This window comes from Epinephelus moara, chromosome 3 (genome assembly GCF_006386435.1).
Source record: "Epinephelus moara isolate mb chromosome 3, YSFRI_EMoa_1.0, whole genome shotgun sequence".
Lineage (NCBI taxonomy): Eukaryota > Metazoa > Chordata > Actinopteri > Perciformes > Serranidae > Epinephelus > Epinephelus moara.
In genome coordinates, this window is record NC_065508.1 from 39,775,696 (window position 1) to 39,798,930 (window position 23,235).

Genomic DNA, 23,235 nt, shown 5'->3' on the forward strand with positions numbered 1-23,235 from the left:
ATGCTATATTATCAAAACAGTTATGTTTACACTCATTCTGTTTGTTTGTAGGGATGCACAACATCCTGAAATATATGCACATATATTAGTTCGCAACAAAACTATAATAGCCTTGATGTAGTGATCCTGAATATGAAAAGTGGCTCATCTTACCCCAGTCTCCCCTATGGGGTGCCGTTTGTAAAGTGGCTCACACTGAAAATAACATTAACATTTTGCCACATTTAGCTTCAAACAATGTTGTGAATTTTTTAATGTCACCTTTTACCACATTTACATCAATATTTGTTAACTTAGAAATATATGAAATAGTTAAATCTAAATATTAAATGTGGCACCTAAATGTTAAATGTTAAATCTAAATATTAAATCTAAATCAAAATCTAAATCTAAATATTAAATCTAAATCTAAATATAAATGTTAAATCTAAATATTAAATCTAAATCTAAATCTTAAATCTAAATGCTAAATATAAATATTAAATCTAAATCTAATTGTAGATTTAATATTTAGATTTAGATTTAGCATTTAGATTTAACATTTAGATTTAGATTTAGATTTAAGATTTAGATTTAACATTTAGGTGCCACATTTAATATTTAGATTTAAGTATTTAATATATTTCTAAGTTAACAAATATTGCTGTAAATGTGGTAAAAGGTGACGTTAAAAAATTCACAACACTTTTATTAAACATTGTTGGAAGCTAAATGTGGCAAAATGTTGATGTTATTTTCAGCGTGAGCCACTTTACAAACGGCACCCCATATCCCCTTTGATCTGACATCAGATGTGACGGGACAGTCGATATACAGAAACATTTATGTGCTGATTGCAGATAGTTGCATTGAATAGTGTTTTTTGGGTATTTATTGCATTATTAATGTGCCTGATATTCTGGAAACCTGTCTGTGAAGTTTTGGTGACGTGTGCGCACTGTCCGCTGGTCAGCCAAACTTCGGCTTACACCGGCTGCACTCCCCCTTCGCTGACAGTCACTGACTGTCACTGCGCCAAGCTGGATCTGTCGACACCTCCCCCTGCTGCGCCGCCACACCCATCTCAGCGCACCTTGGTCTGCCAAACTACCAAACTGAGCGCGCCTCGGGTTGCGCTGCTCGAAACTAGCTCTGCGCGGGGTTCGCCACCCTGCGCCACCCTGCGCTGCGCCGGGAAACTAGAGCCCACTGTCACTAAAGCTGCAAACAAGTCTTTTGTCCCTCCAGTTTGTTTTTAACTTGTCATCCTTAAAAAATGTTGTTGTTAATGTTAATCAGTTCAAGAAAGGAGGTCCCATCATTGCAGTGCAAGTGGAAAACGAGTATGGATCCTTTGCAAAGGATGAAAGTTACATGCTTTTCATTAAAGAGGTGATGTAATAGGCTTGCTTAATTCAAATGCTCCCTTAAATCCTACATGAAAACACACATGTATAGAAGACCTTCTGTTTTATATTGAAAGGCTTTACAGTCTAGAGGGATCAGTGAGCTCTTGCTCACAGCAGACAACTACAACACAATGAAGTCGGGGAGTGTGGCTGGAGGTACAGTCTGTTAATAACATGCACACGCCTGCGCGCACACACACACACACACACACACACACACACACACACACAGCTTACCTTGTGATGAGATCTCCCACCTTGTAGCCATCAGATCAGTGAAGCTGCAGAAGCTAAATCAGAAAGACATCCAGGATCTGAATGCTATCCAGGTGTGTATCCTACCTTTCCACTGAAGACATCAAGGAGACAGTGAAACACTGGACAGTGAGCTGTGTGTACTGATAGTGTAGACCTTTCCTGCGTTGTTTGTCAGCCCAACAGCCCCACTCTAGTGATGGACTACTGGACCGGCTGGTACGATGTGTGGGGTGACCTCCACCATGTGCTTCCCCCAGAAGGCAAGGAAAGTTCTTTTTTTTTTTTCAGTGGCTTTACAGATGAAAAAGACACCTTTCTATCTGTGCTTACCTCTTAATCTAAATTAGCCATCCTTCTTCACTGTTGACTGAAAGGAAGTTTAGTTCATGACATATCGCTTTTCTGTAATCTCATTTTCCTTACCATCAACTATATAATAAAGTAGAATAAAAAATATATTGAAATACATCACTTTTATGTGAAGATATATCTGATATAGTAGATATGATGCCACCACTTTTTAAAGGTCCAGTGTGTAGGATTTCAGGGGATATATTGGCAGAAATTAAATATAATATTGTAAGTATGTTTTCTTTAGTGTATAATCACCTAAAAAAGGTAATTGTCCGGTTTTTGTTACCTTAGAATGTTTCTACTGTAGCCCAGAATGGACAGACCAAACACCGGCTTTAGATAAGGCCATTCAAATTCTCACCTCGGCCACCATGGTTAGCCATCCCACCATTACGAGCAGTGTTGGAAAAAACAGATTTTTTTTTTAATGGTAAACTGCTCTATTTAGTGTTTTAACTGGTTTAAATCATTTGGTCTGTTATGTTTTGGAGAGGAGATAATTCAGTTTATGGTAAAAACTCCTGAAAATCTGGATCTTAAGTTATCAAAAAAAAGAGAAGGTGAGCATACATTACAGTAACAGGTGCTAGGCTAGGGGCCATTTACAACAAGCCAAACAGCATCAGAGAAACACTGATTTGTAACATGAAGCTGCTTGATTTAGTGTTTATACCTGTTTATATCGCCTGCTCTGTTTGTTATGGAGAGGAGAAGAACTCTATGGATTATTCAGCTCCTGGTAAAACCCTCCTGAAAATGAACAATGAAGGAATCCTAACAGGGAGTTCATGCTTGTTACATGGGGGAAGTTTTAGCTGGTTGCAATCTACAGTCCCCACCATCAGATGACACTTAATCCTACCCACTGTTCCTTTAAAGCAGTTTTTGACAAAAGGAAAAAAAAACAAAAAAACATCTGCAGATTTACTTTAGAAATACTGTTATCAGCCTTGAAAAGCACATAGTGTTAAAACTTGAGTCCTTTGTTATACAGTAGGCCACTGACTCTTTTTAGAAAATATAGTTCTCATCTTACCCACTGGCAATATTTAATGTTGAGTCAATCTAAACTGCTGCAAACAAATGCTTTCTATCTCACTCTGTAGTTTACATTATATTTATTTCCCTGCCATCTTGCTTTGTGTATGAGGAATGTCAGCATTATGCCAGCAATGTAAATGCAAATATTAAAGTCAGGGCCAACCAACATTTGAATTATTGCAGAGGATCAAAAAGGTGTCAGTGACTTGATTTAAAAACTGTATTATGATCTCCCTCTGTTGCAGGGAGCTTTATGTTTTAATGAGTCATTTTTTTGAACAATGAATGTGTTGAACTTCTTCTCAGATATGGTGTCCACTGTGAGAGAAATTCTGAGGCAAGGCATGTCTGTTAATCTTTACATGTTCCACGGAGGCTCCAGTTTTGGCTTCATGAGTGGAGCACTTGCTGATCCTTCTTACAGTGCGTTGGTCCCCAGTTATGGTTGGTTCCTCTGTGCTCTGTCACAAACAAACTAGTGGTGTCTTTGATGCAAATTTGCAAAGATTTAATTCTAATGAAGCACTGCCATGTCAGAGCTGGAGAATATGTTACTTCATGACTACAGAACAGCATTCACCTAAACACCCAGCAGGTGGCAGCAGTTTTTAGTTAAATTACATAATGATGTTTTTCAGATTATGATGCGCCTGTGTCTGAAGCTGGGGAGTACACCCCAAAGTACCATCTCCTTAGGGATTTATTTTTTCAGTTCAACAGTAAGTTAAACACTTAATTTAAATGAGATTAAAATATTAGATACATGTGGCAACTAGCCTCTTTGTCTAATGTTGTCTTTGACCTTTCTGTACAGGAGGAGACAGTTTCCCTGACATGCCAGCCCTGCATTTCAGGGAGGCTTATGAACCAGCTATCATGTTCCAGCACCTGTCATTATGGGATGCTTTGAGCTTTACTGAGGGGGTATGTTGTATCTAAGATTATCTTTTACCTATATGTGTAATGAAGATAATTTTGCTTTTCAGTCAAGGAGATCTATTCATTTATTTTAAATTTTTGGCAGCCATTTAAGTCACCTAAGCCAATAAGCATGGAGAATCTACCTGTGAACAATAAGAATGGCCAGTCCTATGGATACACACTGTACGAAACTACCATCACCAGTGGAGGATTATTGAAATCTGGAGACAATGTCCGAGACCGTGCCCTAGTGAGTCTTCATTGTACATGATGGCATGACCTCACACACCCTGACCTGATGCAGTATGGATGTGATTGCCCCCCATGATTAATCAATTTCATACATCATGATCTTTATTGTATTTGTTGTTGGTTTAAACTTAACTTGAAGGAAAAGTCTGGGTAAAAGGGTAAAAGCACTCGCCTGGCTCTGTCCAAAGTCAAAAAAACGTGTACTAGCATGTCGGAAACTCACTAATTATGTACTACTCATATATCTCATTTGTTTCATCCTACAAACCTAAAGCCGCCTTTGATATATATTTCATTAAAGTGAAGCAAAGTTTGTGTGTTATGTTCTGTAATATAATCAGTGTTGGGCAAGTTACTCTCAAAATGTAACATATTACATATTACTAGTTACCTTCATTTGAAAGTAATGAGTTACTTTACAATGTTACTCTGTGTAGTGTAATACGTTACATATTACACTACTTTTGTGTTTGATCAAAATTGAGCTCAGAATAACCAATGTTCATTTTAAATGGATGAGGGTCATGTTGTTTCACATAAGGTAATCAAAGCACAGAAGCTCCAGTTTATTTCAGTTCATTTCAAATCTAAAGCTGCACAGCTCTGACATTCATGCATTCACATACAGTGGTTACCACTTTGTATTTCAATCCCCTGCTTAATTAATGATAGTGTGATATAGAACAGTCAAATAGCCTAGACCTTTTTAAATAAATGAGTAGCCTTGGACACAGGGAGGGTCAGGCAGAGTATCAAAGTCTGATAATTATGAGATATGGATAAATATTAGTAGGCCTATTATTAGAAACATAATAAACTTATGTTGAGGAATGGAGTGCGATTAAGTCACTATAATGAACGCAAATTAATACACCAGAGCTGGAAGACCCACCTGCTGGTTCCCAGTGTGCTGGTCAGCGTCAACAGCACTGGACAGAGAGTTATGCATAAGAACAGGACGGCATGTGCCGGCATTGCTGCAGTTGTAGGGGATGTGAATGCAATATAACATAGTCTGTATTGACATGACAACACACAACAACCTTCAGACAACAGCAACCTTTCTGGTGATCCACTGGCGGAGGTGGAGCGATATAGATCAGTGTGGATGAATGAAAACTGAAAACAATAAACTATTTATTTTGGGTGGTAATGCGAAAATGTGCTCAGAGAGGTAGAGCGGGTTGTCCACTAATCAGAAGATAGGCTCCCTGGCTTCTCCAGTCTGCACATTGAAGTAAGATACTGAACCCCAAGTCGCTCCAGATGGCTGTTCTATTGGTGTGTGAGTGTGTTAAAAACTGAGCCGCAGGTGGCACTTTGTATGGTAGCCTCTGCCACCAGTGTATGAATGTGTGTGTGTGAATTGGTGAATGTGATTTGTTGCATAAAAAGGGCTTTGAGTGGATGGAAGACTATAGAGAGGCACTATACAAGTGCAAGTCCATTTACCAATAATAGTACCTGAAATCCTGTTGGTACTTCATTACTGCTAAAATGTAATGTTACTGTAACACGTTACTTTAAGTAACAAAGTTACAAAAGTAACGTGTTACCCCCAACACTGTTTATAATTTATTTGACAACAATGTTTTTCTTCCTAGGTGTTTTTAGACAGAAGCTACATTGGCCTTTTCAAGCGCCAAAGCCTGGAGCTGGTGGTTTCTGATGTTAAGGTATGGCATTAAGTTGGAAAATTAAGGCAAATGTCCAATAAACATCATTTATCGGATGTGACTGATGCTTAAATGTTGGCTGTTGAAACTTGCTAAGACATAAAGGCGATCAATCTGTACAGGGACGACGAACCTTAAGCTTATTGGTGGAAAATTGTGGACGAGTTCATCAGGGAAGGGACCTTGACAAACAACATAAAGGTGATCGACAGGCATTATGTGGTTCATTGCTATGCCTGCTATTAAAGCATTCAAGCACTCACTGTGTAATGCAAAAACCAATTTTGATTTGTGTTCTTGCAGGCCTCGTGGGGGAAATTTTATTAAACAATATCCCCTTGCAGGATTTTACAATTTACAGCCTGGATATGAAACCCAGCTTTATTGATAGGTTTGTACACTTTATTGAATCTAAAGCATTGCTTATCACTTTATGCTGTAACAGAGCATTTGAAGTGGATGCTTCATTTTAGTCTTTATCAGGCACCTTGGAAAACTCTCCCTGACGCTCCCAGCTTTCCTGGATTTTTCATGGGGAGGCTGTTTGCATATGGGTATCCCAGTGACACATTTGTGAAGCTGCCTGTAAGTTCAATAAAACATAGTGCATACATTCACTGTACACTGCATACATTCTTTTTGTGTGTGATTGTATAAAAATACTTAATGTGTGCATTGTGAATGGATAAAATTGTCTTTGGGTCCGCAGGGCTGGGAGAAAGGTGTTGTATTTATCAATGGGCTGAACCTGGGCCGCTACTGGTCAATTGGCCCCCAGCAGACTCTCTACCTCCCTGGTCCCTTTCTCAACAGTGGAATTAACCAGGTACAGCTGTGCACAAAGCAGAATTTGTTAGGGGAATAGTTTTTGGAAGTACGCTTTTGCTGTCTTGCTGAGAGTTAGAAATGTGAACTTACTCTTGGCAAAATTAATAAATATGTCTCCCAAAACTATTCTTTAAATGTTTGTACTTGCATTATAATGGACTTTGAAGATGAATTTTACATTTAAAGTGTGCGATAACACAGTAAGAGTCAAGTCTTAAAGCTCTTATTCTCTCTTTTTTGTCTCCTACTTTTTTCCTGTTATATTAAGGTCATTATATTTGAGGAGCAGGAGGGTGACTTCAAGGTCCACTTTGAGGATACACCTGATCTTGGCATGGCAGCAGAGATCCAGTGACTGTCATCACCTCCTCTGACAAAGATTCACAAAGTGCCTGTCTAAACTTCAAATTCAGGGATATCAATATTGTTAAAATCATAGCCCATGTCTGATATAATACCTTAAAATATTCATACATACTCACAGATCAATATGAAAAACAAAGTGAGGCTTGTTTGTACAGGAGCAGTTTATAGCTACAGTTTATACATACAGTACCTTTAGTTTCAATGACTCTACACAAATTACCAAGTATATTCTCTTACCCATGGAGTTCCACCTAAAGGCTAGACATTTCTATTTGGGGGTGGCAGTTATATTTGATACTATTGTTAGATTTGTATTGCTCGTGTGAATATTCCACAGACTGCAGTTTTTGAAATGGTAAAACAAAATCTGACTTGTGGGACAATCTTAGCTTAGGCAGGAGTGATGTGAGCAGCTTTCAAATGAAACACAAGCAGCATTGTAGCAACATCAGGTCCTATACCTTACCGAGTGAAAGTTCAAGGTTTCAGATGCCTAGCACACTCAGTACATTTACATGACATTCGAGGAAATTGATTTATTGTGTTATTCCCACTAAATCCAGACTTCTAAAATACATGTAAACATGTTCGTCTGACTGAAATTGTACTAAATTCAATTTCTCAAAGTCAGACTAACACACCCAGATAATGGGATTGGGAGTTGAATAACTCCTGCATTCATACAGTCAATCGGGCCCAAACTGGCTGAGGCGCAGCACATGCTCCACAGTTTCCATTCAGGGCTTTGACCTTGAAGTTGAATAGCATTAAATAACAGAAGAAGAAGCCAGTAACAACATGGCAATATCTACATCCAGAGCTGTGCATTTGTGGATGGACAAGGAGACACAGTTCATGCTGTGTCAGCTGAAAGAGTTAAATATTTTGAAATACATGGATTGGAGGAAAACACAGAATGGCAACCTGTTCAAAAATGTGGTGGAACAGCTGGAAGACGCTTGATTGTTTGGTCTGTGACATAATAGATCAAGCAGAAAAAGGTCAAATATTAACAAGCAGAAAGGGGGCATATTGCCACCTGTGCTTGTACACTGGGACAAGGATAGTAGTCTAATTAAATGACCTAGTTGAGCTATATCTGTAGCTCCACTTAACTGTGCATGTAAACGCACTGACTACTGATAACTGACCAAACAGCCACAGTATGAGAACAGCAGCATTTATAAGCAGTGCCATTGCATATCAGCAGGGTATGAAATTATCACTTGCAAGCCAACCAGTCATGGTGGGGATAATTAGATTTGTTTAATACAGCTATTTGATAGAATTGACATCCAATTATTAGAGTAATGGCTTCACACACCATTGACTTGTGCATGCATAGCTGGTAACTAACAAGTAAATAGTACCAGTTAATCTAAAACAATAAATAACTTTACTCAGTGAGATCTTAATTAGCTTATGAAGATGCTATGAAGTGAACAGGCCCGTACAGATACTGAATCTCCTCTGAAATATGGGTAGACCTCATTAGTGTTACAGCATATCGGGAATAACCAAGAGTTTACAGTAAATGTCTGTGAGAGGGGACATGGCTGTTTCACTGGAATAAACCATTTCTCTGTGTTTTTGAGTGCATGTGTGTCTATATGCTCATCCTGTGCAGTGAGACAGCTGAGCATGTGTGAATGTCTGTTGAGGACGAACAGAGCTCCTAATTAGTGCTGGGTTTGAAGTGCTATCTAAATAGCTCAGTGTTTTACAGTACAAGTAGGGATGGCTCAGATTTCCTCAGTGTAGTCTGTCAGTCCTTGCTGACTCAACTAAGACAAGAGCCCCTTTGATTCCTCTGTACAGCCCTGTGCTGGACAGCCAGTTTGCTTCAGAACAAGAGGGCCCTATTTAATGTTGATTGGATGGTTGGCTGGTGTTGACTGTGCTCAGAGGACTCTTAATTGCTTGCTGTGCCATATCTTCCTGCAGTTTAAATCACTTAATATCCTTTGTCTCAGTTCTCCAAGGAAACCTCAGTGGGCAAGCTATTTGGCAACTCATACCCGTGTCTCGCATAAGCCAGTGCTCGGAGCAGAATGGGCCAGCTTGTTTTTGTGCATTTGTGCTTTGATACTCTGCAAACCTTTTAAACGCATGGCTTGTGTTCCCTGCTGGGGTGGACGGGTGAATCTCAGTTTCTAAGCGATGATTAAGTACAGTTACGGCACTGAGCTGTGATAATATTTTTTAACCTGGCTTATTGCTCTGAGGTTGGTTTGAATCCAGGAAGAGTCCATTGGAGAAATGTCCCTGAAAGGACAGAAACAAGGCACATGTTACAAACAGAACTTCCATGGGTCTACAGTCATGCTGTAAGCCTCTGTGAGCTAAATACTACCTTCAACATGCTGACATACTCACAAAAAAAAAGGTTAACATTCTGATGGTAAGCAGGCATGTTTATAGTCTAGTGTGTAGCGATAAGGTTGCAGATTGCAACCAAGTGAAACTTTTTCCTTGTGTCAAGTGTGTAAGAGAATTACAGTGGCTAATGCTAAAATAAGAAAACACAAATGGCCCTGTCTAGAGCCAGCATTTGCTTTGTCCTTTCTGGGCTACTGTAGAAACAACATTGCAGACTTTGTGGAAGAAAGATAGATAAATATGAATGACCAGTCCATTCTCATTCTGAAGTCGTCGAATACCACCGCTTTGTCAGTGATTTCGACAGACACCAAAAGCAACCTTTATGCGGTGGTGTGATATGCTGCTGGGTTAGGGCTGGGTGATATGGACAAAAAATCATATCTCTGTATCTTTAGGCTGAATACATACATACATATATGTACAATACATGATACTCTTGTCTGTAATTTTTTTCCTCTTTTTGTCTGCTGTTTTGCACTCTTTATTGTATTTTCCTGCACTTTGTCTGCCTGTAAAGTGTCTTTGAGTTTTTGAAAAGCGCTCTATAAATAAAATGTATTATTATTATTATTATTATTATATATATCTCAATATATATATATATTTTTTTTTACAAAATATGCTACATGTTTATTTGCAAGTCAAAGCCACACTTGAGATGTCACAAGCACTTTTACAAAAACAGACTGTGATCAAAATGAAATGCAAAGACAGGGATTTTTTTTTCCCCTGTTTGAAAATATGCAGCTGCACAACATGTAAATGAAAAATGATATAAAATAAATATCAGGGCTGTATGTTAACTTTTTGCACATTGCACTGGAACTACAACAAACGTGGACTTTCACCCAGGAGGCCGGTGTTTGCTTCCCGCATGAATGCAGAGCCAAATCATGTTTTTTTCTAAACCTAATCACGTTTCCGAAACCTTACCATATGCTTGTATTACCCAGCATAAAACACACCGTCCCAAAATGTCAACAACAAACGCAGGAGGATATCTACTGCGCCATATGAATATGCCTATTTGTCACATATGAACTCGTCATATGTGACAAGTTACAAAACCACAACACCTCTTACTTTCAGGTGATTATACACTAAAGAAAACATAGTTAATTATGAATATGATATTCAATTTCTGCTAGTATATTCCTCTAAATCTTACACACTGGACCTTTAAGCATTTTTATCATCTTAGTATATTAGCATGTTTGCATACATTTGCTAATTAGCACTTAAGACAAAATATAGCTAAGGCTGATAGGACTGTCATTAGTTTTGTGGGTATTTGGTCATAAACCAAAGTATTTGTCTCCCTCTCTCCTTGTGTGCTCCCCTGTTCTCACCCTCCCTCGTTTGTGTGTGTGGGTGTGTATGTGTGTCTGTCCCTGTCAGTTTGTCTGGGCAAGGCATGATTTCTGCTGGCTACCTGGCTCCACCCACAAGTCATCATCCTGCACACCAGGATCTCATGCATCTATCAACTCTGCAGAATTTCACAACCGGTTGTACATTCCAGTCTTCACCAGATTGTTCAGTTCTTGTGGTACCTTGTGGTACTAACATACGGCCTCTTGTCAGTCTTGTTTGCAATTTTGCTTCTTAGTTGAGTAATCCTCACCTCACCCTTGTGTTTTCTTGCTCCTCTCAAGGTCCAGTGGATTCAGCCCTGCTACCAGCCACACTCTGAGCCACCCTCCTGCCCACCTTCTCTGTGATGCCCAGCCAATTCACCTCTGCCTGCCACTCTCCATCACTTGAGACACCTTTGCCACTCTTCATTATTTTACAATTAACTCTTTATTCCAATTATCCTTGCCAGTGGTTGTTTGTCTGCTAAAATGTGAAATTTAACAGTATTGGACAAATTCTAGGTTCTAGGTTTATCATAGTCATTATGATTTATCCTCTGGAGACCATAAATACCTGTACAAAATATTTAATCTATCCAGTGGTGTATTTCATTGTGATGATAAATAAAAGCTTAGGGGGTCACCAAAGTCAGTAGGATTCAGAGCAAACTATTACTCAGCTTTAATAGAAGAAAATAAGAACAACCCCAGGTTTCTTTTCAGCACTGTAGCCAGGCTGACTGAGAGTCACAGCTCTATTGAGCCTTGTATTCCTTTAGCCCTTAGCAGTAATGATTTTATGAGCTTTTTTAATGACAAAATTCTAACTATTAGAGGCAAAATTCATGACCTCCTGTCCTCAGATAGTACCTATCTGCCCTCAAACACAGCTGTATGACCTAATATATATTTAGATAGCTTCTCCCCGATTTCTCCTCAACAATTGACTGCAGTGATTTCTTCATCTACAGTAAATCATCAACATGTCTCTTAGACCCTATCCCAACTAGGCTACTTAAGGAAGTCTTACCTTTAGCTAACACTCACTCACAGACCGCGGAACCGGGGGGGCCAGGGGGGCCATGGCCCGGGTAACTTTTGTACTCTGACATAGAGGGCTGCATTGGGATTGGGTCCCGCCGCAAATATCGCGGGAGCGGGCGGTTTGTACTTTGCTGCGGGCGGGAACGGGCGGCTAAAAAAAAACACTACGGGATCGGGATGTAGCCTATTTTTTTTTTTTTTTTTTTTAAAGGTGTAATAGTCATTTTAAATCCACACTCCACCAGTTGGTGGCGGTAATGGACCAATTTGCTGTTTGCCAACCGCCTTAAACAGTAGAAGAAGAAGAAGAAGATGTAGCCTAGCGACAGGATGTCAACACAGGAACTTGGTGCACATGCATGAGCGTTTCCACTCCATGTTTATTCATAAATGGACGAATATGCCCTGAACCAGCTTTCATTACAATTTACCGCTTGCTCCACCTGTCTGTCTGTCTGTCTGTCTGTCAGCTCCATCTGTCATGAGACAAACATGAAAGAAGATGTGCAGTTTATTGTGTTTCACCGGCAACGAGCTGTCATTACTCGCGACAATTACGCACGGCTGCACGCTCTTTATAACTCACTGTGAACCTATGTTGCGCAATAAAGATTTGCCCCCTCGTAATTTTTAACCGCCCCCTCAGTAACTTCATCCTGGCGCCGGGCTTGCCTTAACCTCAATCACTGCGTGATTATATAAAGGTAGAAAAATAAATAAATACAGAGGAGGAGAATAGAATATGAAACAGCCTTTATTTCATTAAAAACTAAATGAAAACAACGAAATAGGAGCGCTATTCCTGACCAGTGCGTCAAAAGACATGCAGGCCAGGGAAACGAAACAAACAACCCCATGAATCTCTTTATTAATAGCCTATAAAATGACCTGTTTTCTCCTGCGGGACGGGAGAAGACACAAAATCAATGCATGTCTATTATTGTGCGGGCATAAATTCTCAGAGTTTTGCAGGAGCAGGCAGGATGAGTTTTGGTTGTGGTTGTGGACTGGATGTAGGCTACTTTGTTGTTTGCTTCATCTGTACGTTTATGTGTAAATAGGCTTGGCCTGTTGTGTGTGTGAATGGTAGAGTGGGATCAGAGGGGTTTCTGAGCAAGCATGTGTTCGTGTTCATGCGTGTACTGTAGATGTGACTGTGTGGCGTCGGAATAAAAAAAGTTCTCCATGTTATTTAATACATCAGTAATATTGTCTGTTTCAATGCATATGCCCTCCCACCCCCTCCGCGTGACTTGAAATTATGGCCCCCCCTTGTTCAGATGCGTTCCGTGGTCCATGCACTCACTTATTAGACATGATCAATATATCTGTATTAACAGGCTATGTACCACAGTCTTATAAGGTAGCTGTAATTGAACCTCTCCTAAAAAAGCCCACCCTGGATCCAGAGGTGTTCGCCAACTATAGACCATCTAATCTTCCCTTTCTTTCAAAGATCCTTGAGAAAGTAGTCGCAGACCAGCTGTGTGACTTTCTCCATGATAATAATTTATTTGAAGAATTTCAGTCAGGATTTAGAGTGCATCATAGCACTGAGACAGCACTAGTTAAAATTACAAATTATCTTCTGATTGCTTCAGACAAAGGACTCGTCTCTGTACTTGTTTTATTGGATCTTAGTGCGGCGTTTGACACAATTGACCATCAAATTCTGCTACAGAGACTGGAACATTTAATTGGCTTAAAAGGTGCTGCACTAAGCTGGTTTAAATCTTATTTATCTGATCGTTTTCAGTTTGTTCATATTCACGATGAATCATCCTTACGTACTAAAGTTTGTTTTGGAGTTCCACAAGGTTCTGTGCTCGGACCAATCCTATTCACTCTATATATGCTTCCTTTAGGTAACATCATTAGAAATCACTCTGTAAATTTCCATTGTTATGCCGATGATACACAATTGTATTTTTCGATGAAGCCAGAAGAAACTAATCAATTAACTAAACTTAATTGCCTTAAAGACATAAAAACCTGGATGAGCACCAATTTCCTGATGTTAAATTCAGACAAAACTGAAGTTATTGTTCTTGGCCCCAAACAACTCAGAGACTCTTTATCTGATGACATAGTTTCTCTAGATGGCATTGCTCTGGCCTCTAGCACTACCGCCAGAAACCTCGGAGTAATATTTGACCAAGATTTGTCTTTTAATTCTCATTTAAAACAAATCTCATGGACTGCATTTTTTCATCTGCGTCACATTGCGAAAATTAGGCCTATCCTGACCCGAAAAGATGCAGAAAAATTGGTCCACACTTTTGTTACCTCTAGGCAGGATTACTGTAATTCCTTATTATCAGGTAGCTCTAATAAGTCTTTAAAACCTCTCCAGCTAATTCAGAATGCAGCGGCACGTGTACTAACAGGAACTAAGAAACAAGATCATATTTCTCCTGTTTTAGCTTCTCTGCACTGGCTCCCTGTAAAATCCAGAATTGACTTTAAAATACTACTGTCAACTTATAAAGCTCTAAATGGTCAGGCTCCCTCATATCTTAGAGAGCTCATAGTGCTATATTATCCCACCAGAACACTGCGCTCTGAGAATGCAGGGTTACTCGTGGTCCCTTAAGTTACCAAAAGTAGATCAGGAGCCAGAGCCTTCAGCTATCAGGCTCCTCTCCTGTGGAATCATCTTCCTGTTGTGGTCCGGGAGGCAGACACCGTCTCCACATTTAAGACTAGATTTAAGACTTTCCTCTTTGATAAAGCTTATAGTTAGGGCCGGCTCAGACTTGCCTTGTACCAGCCCCTAGTTAGGCTGACTAACGGCTGGGCTCCACTGGGCACGTCAGCGGCATGACACGTCTGCAGCACGAGTCCCGTAGCAGCTTGCCCCCCCTGTTAATCAATTACAGCGGCTCCACCGGCAACGGGAGCGGCGCGACAACCCCTGTCTGTCGTGCGACATCTCTCTATTTTACGCGGCTCTTCTATTTTTGTCGCGCTACGCTCCCCTACGCAACCCTCCAGCAGATAAAAACTACATGAAATAGTGTGCTAAATGAGCACAATGTGTTTTAAATGAATAAACCATTATCAGAGGTGATATGTAATGATTTTTTTTCATGCATTTACCCATGTTTATCCATGACATTGTGTAAATGTCCGTGGTGGACATTTGAAAGCGAGTAGATGACAAACAGTACAGTAAACTTGTAGATAACTCAAATATATGTAATAGCTTAGGTGGAAAATGCTTTAACATTTCATTCAGCCTACATGCAGCCTCTTGGCTCAGCGGTAAACAACCCTGCTGGCTTCTCTACGTGTCGCTTCCGTACGCAGTCAGTGGAGCCCCAATGAATACGCTGCGATGCTACGCTGAAGTGATGCTTACGTTTGCAGCCGGTGGAGCCTGGCCGTTAGGCCTACTCTAACGGGGGACCTCCAATAATACACCGGGCACCTTCTCTCCTTCTCTCTCTCCTTCTCTCTCTCTCTCTCATGTCCTGTTACTGCATCTTGCTAACTCGGCTGTACTGCATGTCACTAACTCGGCTTCTTCTCCAGAGCCTTTGTACTCCACTGTCTCTCAGGTTAACTTACATCACAGTGGTGCCTGGATATTGTGATGTGTGTGGTTGTGCTGCTGCCGTGGTCCTGCCAGATGCCTCCTGCTGCTGCTCATTAGTCATACTTCTACTGTTATTATACACATATGATTATTGTCACATATGTATACTATCAGATATTAATATATACTTTCAACATATTGTACCACAATAGCCGTAATTATAATTATAATATTATTACTTTAATTAATGTTGTTATAAGCTACTATCATTACCGTCTCTCCTGCATCTCTCTCTGTCTCTGTCTCTGTCTCTGTCTCTCTCTCTGTCTCTCTTTCTGTCTCACTGTGTCATACAGATTACTGTTAATTTATTATGTTGATCTGTTCTGTACGACATCTATTGCACGTCTGTCTGGCCTGGAAGAGGGATCCCTCCTCAGTTGCTCTTCCTGAGGTTTCTACCATTCCCCTCCCCTTGAATTGATAAATTGATCCTCTAGGGAGAGTGAAATCTGTATGCTTGTACAGCCTTTTACTGAACAGACATTCATGGCAATTATGAATTATTTCAGTTTGGACCAAAGTGGTGAACCGACTCACAGACTAACAGTGCCACTCATTGGGCCACACCACTAGGATGGCTAAAATTACTTGTCATAAAACAGTCATAAGAAAATCCACAGAAGACAGTCCTTTAATTATGGTATGTAAAGATCAGACATCTATTTTAAACAAAGCCCATTATGGTCCACATATGAGTTAAGATGCTCTCCTTTGGTCCCCCAAAAGAATCACTGCATGAAAATGCAGTCATTTACATTTGAAAATATCTACCATTACCTGTGTCAGATGAAGTATGTCATATCTCCACATTAGAGTCAGTAAATCCCTTCTTGCCCTCATTTACTAGCACAGGCTTCTCTGTCCGTGTGTGCCATACTAATACCTGCAGGTAAGAAGAAAGGAACAGAGATGAGCAGAAATACAACCAATTTGATAAAACAATAGAACAGAAAATGTGTCTCACAATGCAACACAGTTGTAATATACTACATCACACTTGCTATACAATGTCTACAGGCAGATTATAATAATATATTTTAAATGGGCTATAAATGCATAAGTGCTGGCTGTAAGCTGACAGTTTATTGACTTTAAAAAAATCAAACAAAAGACACACACATCTCACCGTGGAAGGGCAGGTGCTGAGTCAATAGTTGTAGATGAAAAAAGGATGAATGACTCACAACACTGCAGGACTCTTAGCAGAAAAGAATTGTTTATTGCACCGTGACATACGTTTTGAGCTGTCTGCTCTTCGTCAGACAAAAAATACTGTGAGAGGCCATCTTAAGTAAAGCTGATCACATGATGCAATTAGGATCACATGACAAACAGCTGCAATGATTACATGACACAGATCTGATGTACTGATTACCTTAAATGAAAAAAGAAAAACAGAAAAACAATGCATCCAGACACAAACCAAGGTGTTAACAGGTAAGGAAGTCTGAAGTCAAGTCTGAAGTCACCTAAGTCATGTACAAACATATAAAAGTATAAAACATGTCAAAACACCCATCAAAAAGCGAGTATCACAATACAATATATATCCACACATATAAAATGTGATTGAAAACGTGGATTTCAGCCAAAAATACAATATACAATAATAATAACAATATACAAAGATATAAAGATATACATAGAGGGCACACTTTAAAGACAACATAGCCCAAACTATGTATCGGGCCAGAAAAGCCGTCATAAATGGTGGATGTAATCTCGAGGCGCCTGTACAAGGTGCATAACTCAAAGTACAGGAGAACCTGGTCACTACCAAATGTCAAATCCACCAGGAGGTAACTCGTAGGAGCAAGGGGGGGTTCAATCAATCAATCAATCAAACTTTGTTTATATAGCGCCTTTCATACATCAAAAATGCAACCCCAAAGCGCTTTACAAACTAAAAACATACAACAACAAAAAAAAAATACTACAAATATTGAAAACCCGCCCCTCCCACCCCCACATAACAGAACAGGGGAGGACAGGAGCGGGAGAACTGTGGGTCGCCACACGTTTTATATGTGTGGATATATATTGTATTGTGATATTCGCTTTTTGATGGGTGTTTTGACATGTTTTATACTTTTATATGTTTGTACATGACTTAGGTGACTTCAGACTTCCTTACCTGTTTACACCTTGGTTTGTGTCTGGATGCATTGTTTTTCTGTTTTTCTTTTTTCATTAAAGGTAATTAGTACATCAGATCTGTGTCATGTAATCACTGCAGCCGTTTGTCATGTGATCCTAATTGCATCATGTGATCAGCTTTACTTAAGATGGCCTCACACAGTATTTTTTGTCTGACGAAGAGCAGACAGCTCGAAACGTATGTCACGGTGCAATAAATAATTCTTTTCTGCAAAGAGTCCTGCAGTGTTGTGAGCCATTCATCCTTTTTTCAGTTTATTGACTTTAGGAACAAATTGTTAGGATAGCTAGGGATCTGAAGAAATATCCACTAGCAGACACGATTGTTGCAGATAATGCCAGTTCACACAACACAACATTTCACAACATGCAGAGAGCCTCCTTTTCTTACCTTGGTGCAGTTAGCAGCTTTAGGCTCCAAATCACTGAGCGTTACTAGCTCCTTTAATAAACTGCTCTCCTGATAACCTCCCTTCACACCACTTAACTTGAAATAAGCCTGAGGTTTAGACAGAATAAGGTGCAGGTTCACTGCAAACCCAGCCATGTCTATGGCAAAGGGTCGGTGTGGGTCAAATACAGTTTTCCAACCGTACACCTTGCCCAAGGTGTTTACTTTAGGGGACTCATATCGTAGGCCACCCACAAAGGCTACAGGCCACACTGACGCTTTTTTGGTGAAACGCATCTGAAACAGAGACAAAGAGACAAGTCACCCATGTGAGAACTTTAAATTCAATCAATCCCAAAATGAAGCTACAGTCAGACACAAAACACATGTAAGATGAGCAGGAGACATTACAAAACGTTTTCAACCCAAGTCGTCACATATCACAGCTTTGTCAGTGGACTTTCATATCTACATATTACGTGCTCGGTACCCTCCCTCTGCTGTTTATGTTCTGGGATGCTGCAACCAACACAGGGACGTCAACAAAAGCACATGGTTAGATTTACGTAACAAAAACACATGATAAGGTTTAGGCAACAAAAGCATGTGGTTAGGGTTAGGCAACAAAAGCATGTGGTAAGGTTAGGGCAACAAAGGCACATGGTAAGGTTTAGGTAACAAAGGGACGTGGTTAGGTTTAGACAACAATAGCATGTGGTCAGGTTAGGGCAACTACAGCACATGGTTAGGTTTAGGTAACAAAAGTACACGATTAGGTTTGGGCAACAAAAGCACATGGTCAGGTTAGGGCAACAAAAGCACATGATTAGGTTTAGGCAACAAAAGTACCTGGTTAGGTTTAGAAAAAAACATGGCTTGGCTCTACATTTATATGGAATGCGAACATCTGCCTCCCGGTTGAAAGTCTGGGATTTGTTGGACCCATCCACCACCCCTCCCACCCATCCTATTGGGACTTTCCAGCTCCTTATATTACATTGTTACCAGCAGCATTTCACACTGATTCTGTCGTATCGTATGTATGATACCTATTATGTTGTCACGACAGGTGGCCTCTGGCTACCGTATGAACTGACACCGCCCATCTGCATATCATACTACTCCAGCAGGCTGACCAGCAGTGTGTTATGAAACCATGAAAGGTTCAATCCAGCTGCAGTACAGAGGGACACCACCTAGCAGCGTGTCATACCGCCACAAAAGAAGGCTTGTGGCGCTGGTGTCTGATGCTAAAATCACTGACAAAATGGTGGTATTTGACAACTTCAGAATGAGAATGGGCTGGACATTGCACTCTTAAAGAGAAATTCAGCTCTACATCCTGTTTTTTTTTCTTTGCAATATAAATGTTTACCTCCTCAAACAGCTCTAGACTGTATGTGTTGTCATCGTCTGCAAAGTAGACAATCCCGGGCTGGCTTCTGTTTACACTAAATTTATCCCGGAGCCACCGCAGGGCTAGGTTCCTCTGTAGGGTACCCCGAGGTATTCGGGGGTCCCTAGTGTCCCCGCGTACTTTATAGTTCCGGGGCGTCTCTACATTAAGGTGGGTGTAGTTGAGTCCTGTTTCCAGGAGGAGACGGCTGACCATAGTGCTCCTCCTCTGGGAGTCCTCCACCAGGATCCAGTGCAGGTTGGGTACGTGCAGCAAGGTGTTGGATAGACGTGTCAGCTCTGCCTTCTGTACTGGACGGCTGTAGGTGGGAGTGATGATGTGGATGGTAGGTAGGATGTCAGACCAGGGCAGAGGCCTGCTGTAGACATACTTAGTGCGCACCACCTCCGTGATGTCCCGGTGAAGTGGGCAGTACTCCTTGAGAGCAAAAGTATTCCTGGAGTTGGAACGACCATCACGTCTGTCATCTAGCCAGGGGAAATGATTACAGTGAGCCTCTGTGTGCTGTCAAATACTGATGAGACCTTGTGCTACATGAAGTGATTGTATATTCAGATTTGTGTTTCTTATTGACAGTTTGTTGTCTTACAAGAAACTCTATTTAATCTGTAGACAATTTGGTGCTAAACACATCATTATAGTAAACAGAACCATGCATTACACCCTGGCTTCAAGGCATTATTATTAATAATAATAATAATAATAATAATAATGATAATAATAATAACAAGACTCCTTTACAAGTCCTTTACAAGACTCAGTCAAAAAAAACTGTCTGCAACATATATTTATAAATCATAAAGTCAAACAATGTAGTAATATACTATAATAATCAGACAAAATAACTAGACAAAAATCATAATTATAACAATTCGGTATTAAATTATCATCATAAAGTCATCATCAGTGCAAGTCTTGATGTGTGTGTGTGTGTGTGTGTGTGTTACACCATTAAATCAGACTGAATATGCCACCTTGAAAAGGTGTGTTTTCGGACTGGATTTTAAAGTGGATACGAAGTCAATATTGCAAATGTCATGGGGGAGAGAGTTCCAAAGGTGGGGGAAAGAATGGCTGAAGGCTCTCGAACCCATTGTAGTCAAGCCAGCAGATGGTGATGTGAGTTTAATTGCAGAAGCAGATCTAAGAGTACAGGATGGTGTATAGATATGAAGCAGTTCAGACAGGTACCAAAGGGCTTGATTATGAAGGGCATTAAAGGCGACAAGTGACAATATGATATTTAACAGGAAGCCAGTGAAGCTGCTGGAGAACAGGAGTGATATGATCTAAAGTAATGATACGTGTGGCTGAATTCTGGACCAAATTGAGTTTATGATTACACTTGATGGGAGGACCAGAGGACAGAATTGCAATAATCAATATAGCATGAAGAGTGAACAAGGATAGCGGTGCTGTGAGGTGTACGCAATGTACTGTCCAGGATGACACCCAGACTCTTAACCTAGGGGGAAGGACGGACTTTGGAGTTGTCAATGGTCAGGGGGAAACTATGCAGTTTACACAAAGTAGATGTAGTACCTACAAGGAGAACCCCAGTTTTATTACTGTTAAGTTTGAGGAAGTTATACAAGAGTCAAGATTTAATATCCAATAAGCAATCAGAAAGGGAATTGGTGGAAGAGTGTAATTAGGCTTGGTGCATAGATAGAGCTGGGTGTCATTTGCATAGCAGTGGAGTTAAGCGCCAAATTTTCTGAAGATATGGCCAAGTTTAAGTTTAAGTTTATTTACTTCATTAATCCCCGTGAGGGGAAATTCAATGTTTTCACTCTTGCTTGTCAATTACACACAGGTCCGAAAGACACACACATGCACAAACAGGACCTATACATGCACAAAGTGGAGAGATGTCAGAGTGAGGGGGCTGATAACAGGTAAAAGTAGCACACACATACCCAAAAAAATTTAATGCTAGGTGCTGGACCAAAAGGTAAGTATGGAATAAAAAGATAAAGTCCGCACACCAGAAGCTGCTCCTTGAACGATTTATTCATGTATTGTTGTTACGTTTCGGGCCCCTGCCCTTCATCAGACATAACTCACTCTTTCGTCAGAGTGAGGGGCTGCCCTTGGTGAGGCGCCCTGAGCGGCTGGGGGGTTAGGTGCCTTGCTCAAGGGCACCTCAGCAGTGCCCAGGAGGTGAACTGGTACCTCTCCAGCCACCAGTCCACGCTCCATATTTTGTTCCGGATGGGAACTCGAACAGGCGACCCTCCAGTTCCAGTCCTATGGACTGAGCTACTGCCGCCCCAAGAGGTAGAAGTTAGATAATTAATAAAAGGGGACCTAAGACAGAGCCCTGAAGAATAGCACTAGTAACTGGAAAAAAGCTGGATCTGAAATTACAAAGTTGAACAACATGAGTGTGGCCAGAACGATATGATTTAAAGCAGGTAAGAGCAGTGCCAGTAATACCAATGGTAGCTTGTCACTCTAGATGGATATTATGTAAAATGGTATCGAAGGCGGCACTCAGATCAAGAAGCATCACAATGGTTACAAGCCCAGAGTCAGCTGCCATTAAGAGATCATTAGTGATTTTTACCAAGGCTGTCTCTATAATGTAAAAGGAACGAAAACTGGACTGAAATCGTTGAAATAGATTGTTGTGTCTAAGATGAGTGTGGACCTGTGCTGCAACATCATATCAAAATGTTACATTTTTTACTTAGTTTTAGACTGCACTGACACTGATTCATACTGTAAGTAACACAGCACTGTTGTTGCATAATGTTATGATATTATTAAATAATAAATATTAATGGAAAAAATGTTTTAAGATCTTACCCATTTACCTCTTCTAGCCTTACCCTTTCGAGTAGCAAGCAGAGGAGTGATGGTGCTCTGGCGCCAAACAGTGATGAGCAGCATCCAAGGCAACACAATCAATACAATAGTGACAATGTCTCGTCTCTTCGGCATCTCCAGGGTAAGTCTGAGTCATGTTACTACCTGCAAGGCACATAACATGTAAAATGTGAAATGACCATCTTTAGATCTAATTGAAGAGAATGAGCTGACAACAGAAGTTCCTTTTGAAAAGAGTTGTTAGAGTCTGTAATTATTCTATTGTACATCTTTTAATATTCAATAATATTTCACAATATATCAACAATATTTTACTTGAATTTTTCACATTTTATTTTTTACTCTAAATGTATTAAATTCAATATATTTATTTCATATTTTTATGATTATAAGAATTTATTTGGGCCCGAGTGACGACGAAGTCGTCCGTGAGGACCCTATTGTAATCGCGCTGTTTATTATTATTATTATTTATTATTAGGGCCCGAGTGATGACGAAGTCGTCCGTGAGGACCCTATTGTAATCGTGCTGTTTATTATTATTTATTATTAGAGCACGAGTGATGACAAAGTCGTCCGTGAGGACCCTATTGTAATCGTGCTGTTTATTATTATTATTATTAGGGCCCGAGCACCTAGCGGTGCGAGGACCCTATTGAAATGCTAGGAATTTTTATTATTAGGGCCCAAGCACTGACCGAAGGCCGACGAAGGCCCTATTGAAGTTGCTCCGTTTATTATTATTATTAGGGCCCGAGCACCTAGCTGTGCGAGGACCCTATTGAAATGCAAGGATTTTTTATTATTATTCTTCCTCCAAATGAATTGCCTTTTTGGGAGGCTTAACATACCCGAAAACTCATGAAACTTTGCACACATCTCAGAACTGGTGAAAAATTTGATATTTTAAGGGTCTCGTGCGTGGGTTCCAAAAAATGGCTCAGTAGCGCCCCCTACAAAAGTTTGAGGAAA

The 23,235-nt window shown here is 40.2% G+C and overlaps 2 protein-coding genes across 3 annotated transcripts in view; one reads left to right on the forward strand and one right to left on the reverse strand.

Annotated features, from left to right (window-relative positions):
- Positions 1-7,117, forward strand: part of LOC126384991 (beta-galactosidase-1-like protein 2) — a 27,539-nt gene extending 20,422 nt beyond the window's left edge. Inside the window, exons 5-18 of the mRNA XM_050036469.1 lie at positions 1,185-1,371; positions 1,463-1,544; positions 1,653-1,717; positions 1,822-1,906; positions 3,348-3,485; positions 3,680-3,760; positions 3,856-3,965; positions 4,066-4,212; positions 5,819-5,890; positions 6,013-6,091; positions 6,194-6,281; positions 6,364-6,475; positions 6,600-6,716; positions 6,987-7,117. Of these exons, the coding sequence (XP_049892426.1) occupies positions 1,185-1,371; positions 1,463-1,544; positions 1,653-1,717; positions 1,822-1,906; positions 3,348-3,485; positions 3,680-3,760; positions 3,856-3,965; positions 4,066-4,212; positions 5,819-5,890; positions 6,013-6,091; positions 6,194-6,281; positions 6,364-6,475; positions 6,600-6,716; positions 6,987-7,073 (1,450 nt within the window). The 3' untranslated portion in view covers positions 7,074-7,117. The remainder of the gene's footprint in view (positions 1-1,184; positions 1,372-1,462; positions 1,545-1,652; positions 1,718-1,821; positions 1,907-3,347; positions 3,486-3,679; positions 3,761-3,855; positions 3,966-4,065; positions 4,213-5,818; positions 5,891-6,012; positions 6,092-6,193; positions 6,282-6,363; positions 6,476-6,599; positions 6,717-6,986) is intronic.
- Positions 7,118-9,223: 2,106 nt separating this feature from the next.
- Positions 9,224-23,235, reverse strand: part of LOC126384729 (galactosylgalactosylxylosylprotein 3-beta-glucuronosyltransferase 1-like) — a 69,146-nt gene continuing 55,134 nt past the window's right edge. Inside the window, exons 3-7 of one of the 2 annotated variants that reach the window (XM_050036015.1) lie at positions 22,266-22,407; positions 19,390-19,898; positions 18,015-18,311; positions 16,244-16,349; positions 9,224-9,349 (exon numbers count right to left, since the gene is read on the reverse strand). In XM_050036015.1, coding sequence (XP_049891972.1) covers positions 16,263-16,349; positions 18,015-18,311; positions 19,390-19,898; positions 22,266-22,377 — 1,005 coding nt within the window. In that variant the 5' untranslated portion in view covers positions 22,378-22,407 and the 3' untranslated portion in view covers positions 9,224-9,349; positions 16,244-16,262. Of the gene's footprint in view, positions 9,350-16,243; positions 16,350-18,014; positions 18,312-19,389; positions 19,899-22,250; positions 22,408-23,235 lie in introns of both variants that reach the window. The other variant, XM_050036010.1, reaches the window with a different exon arrangement.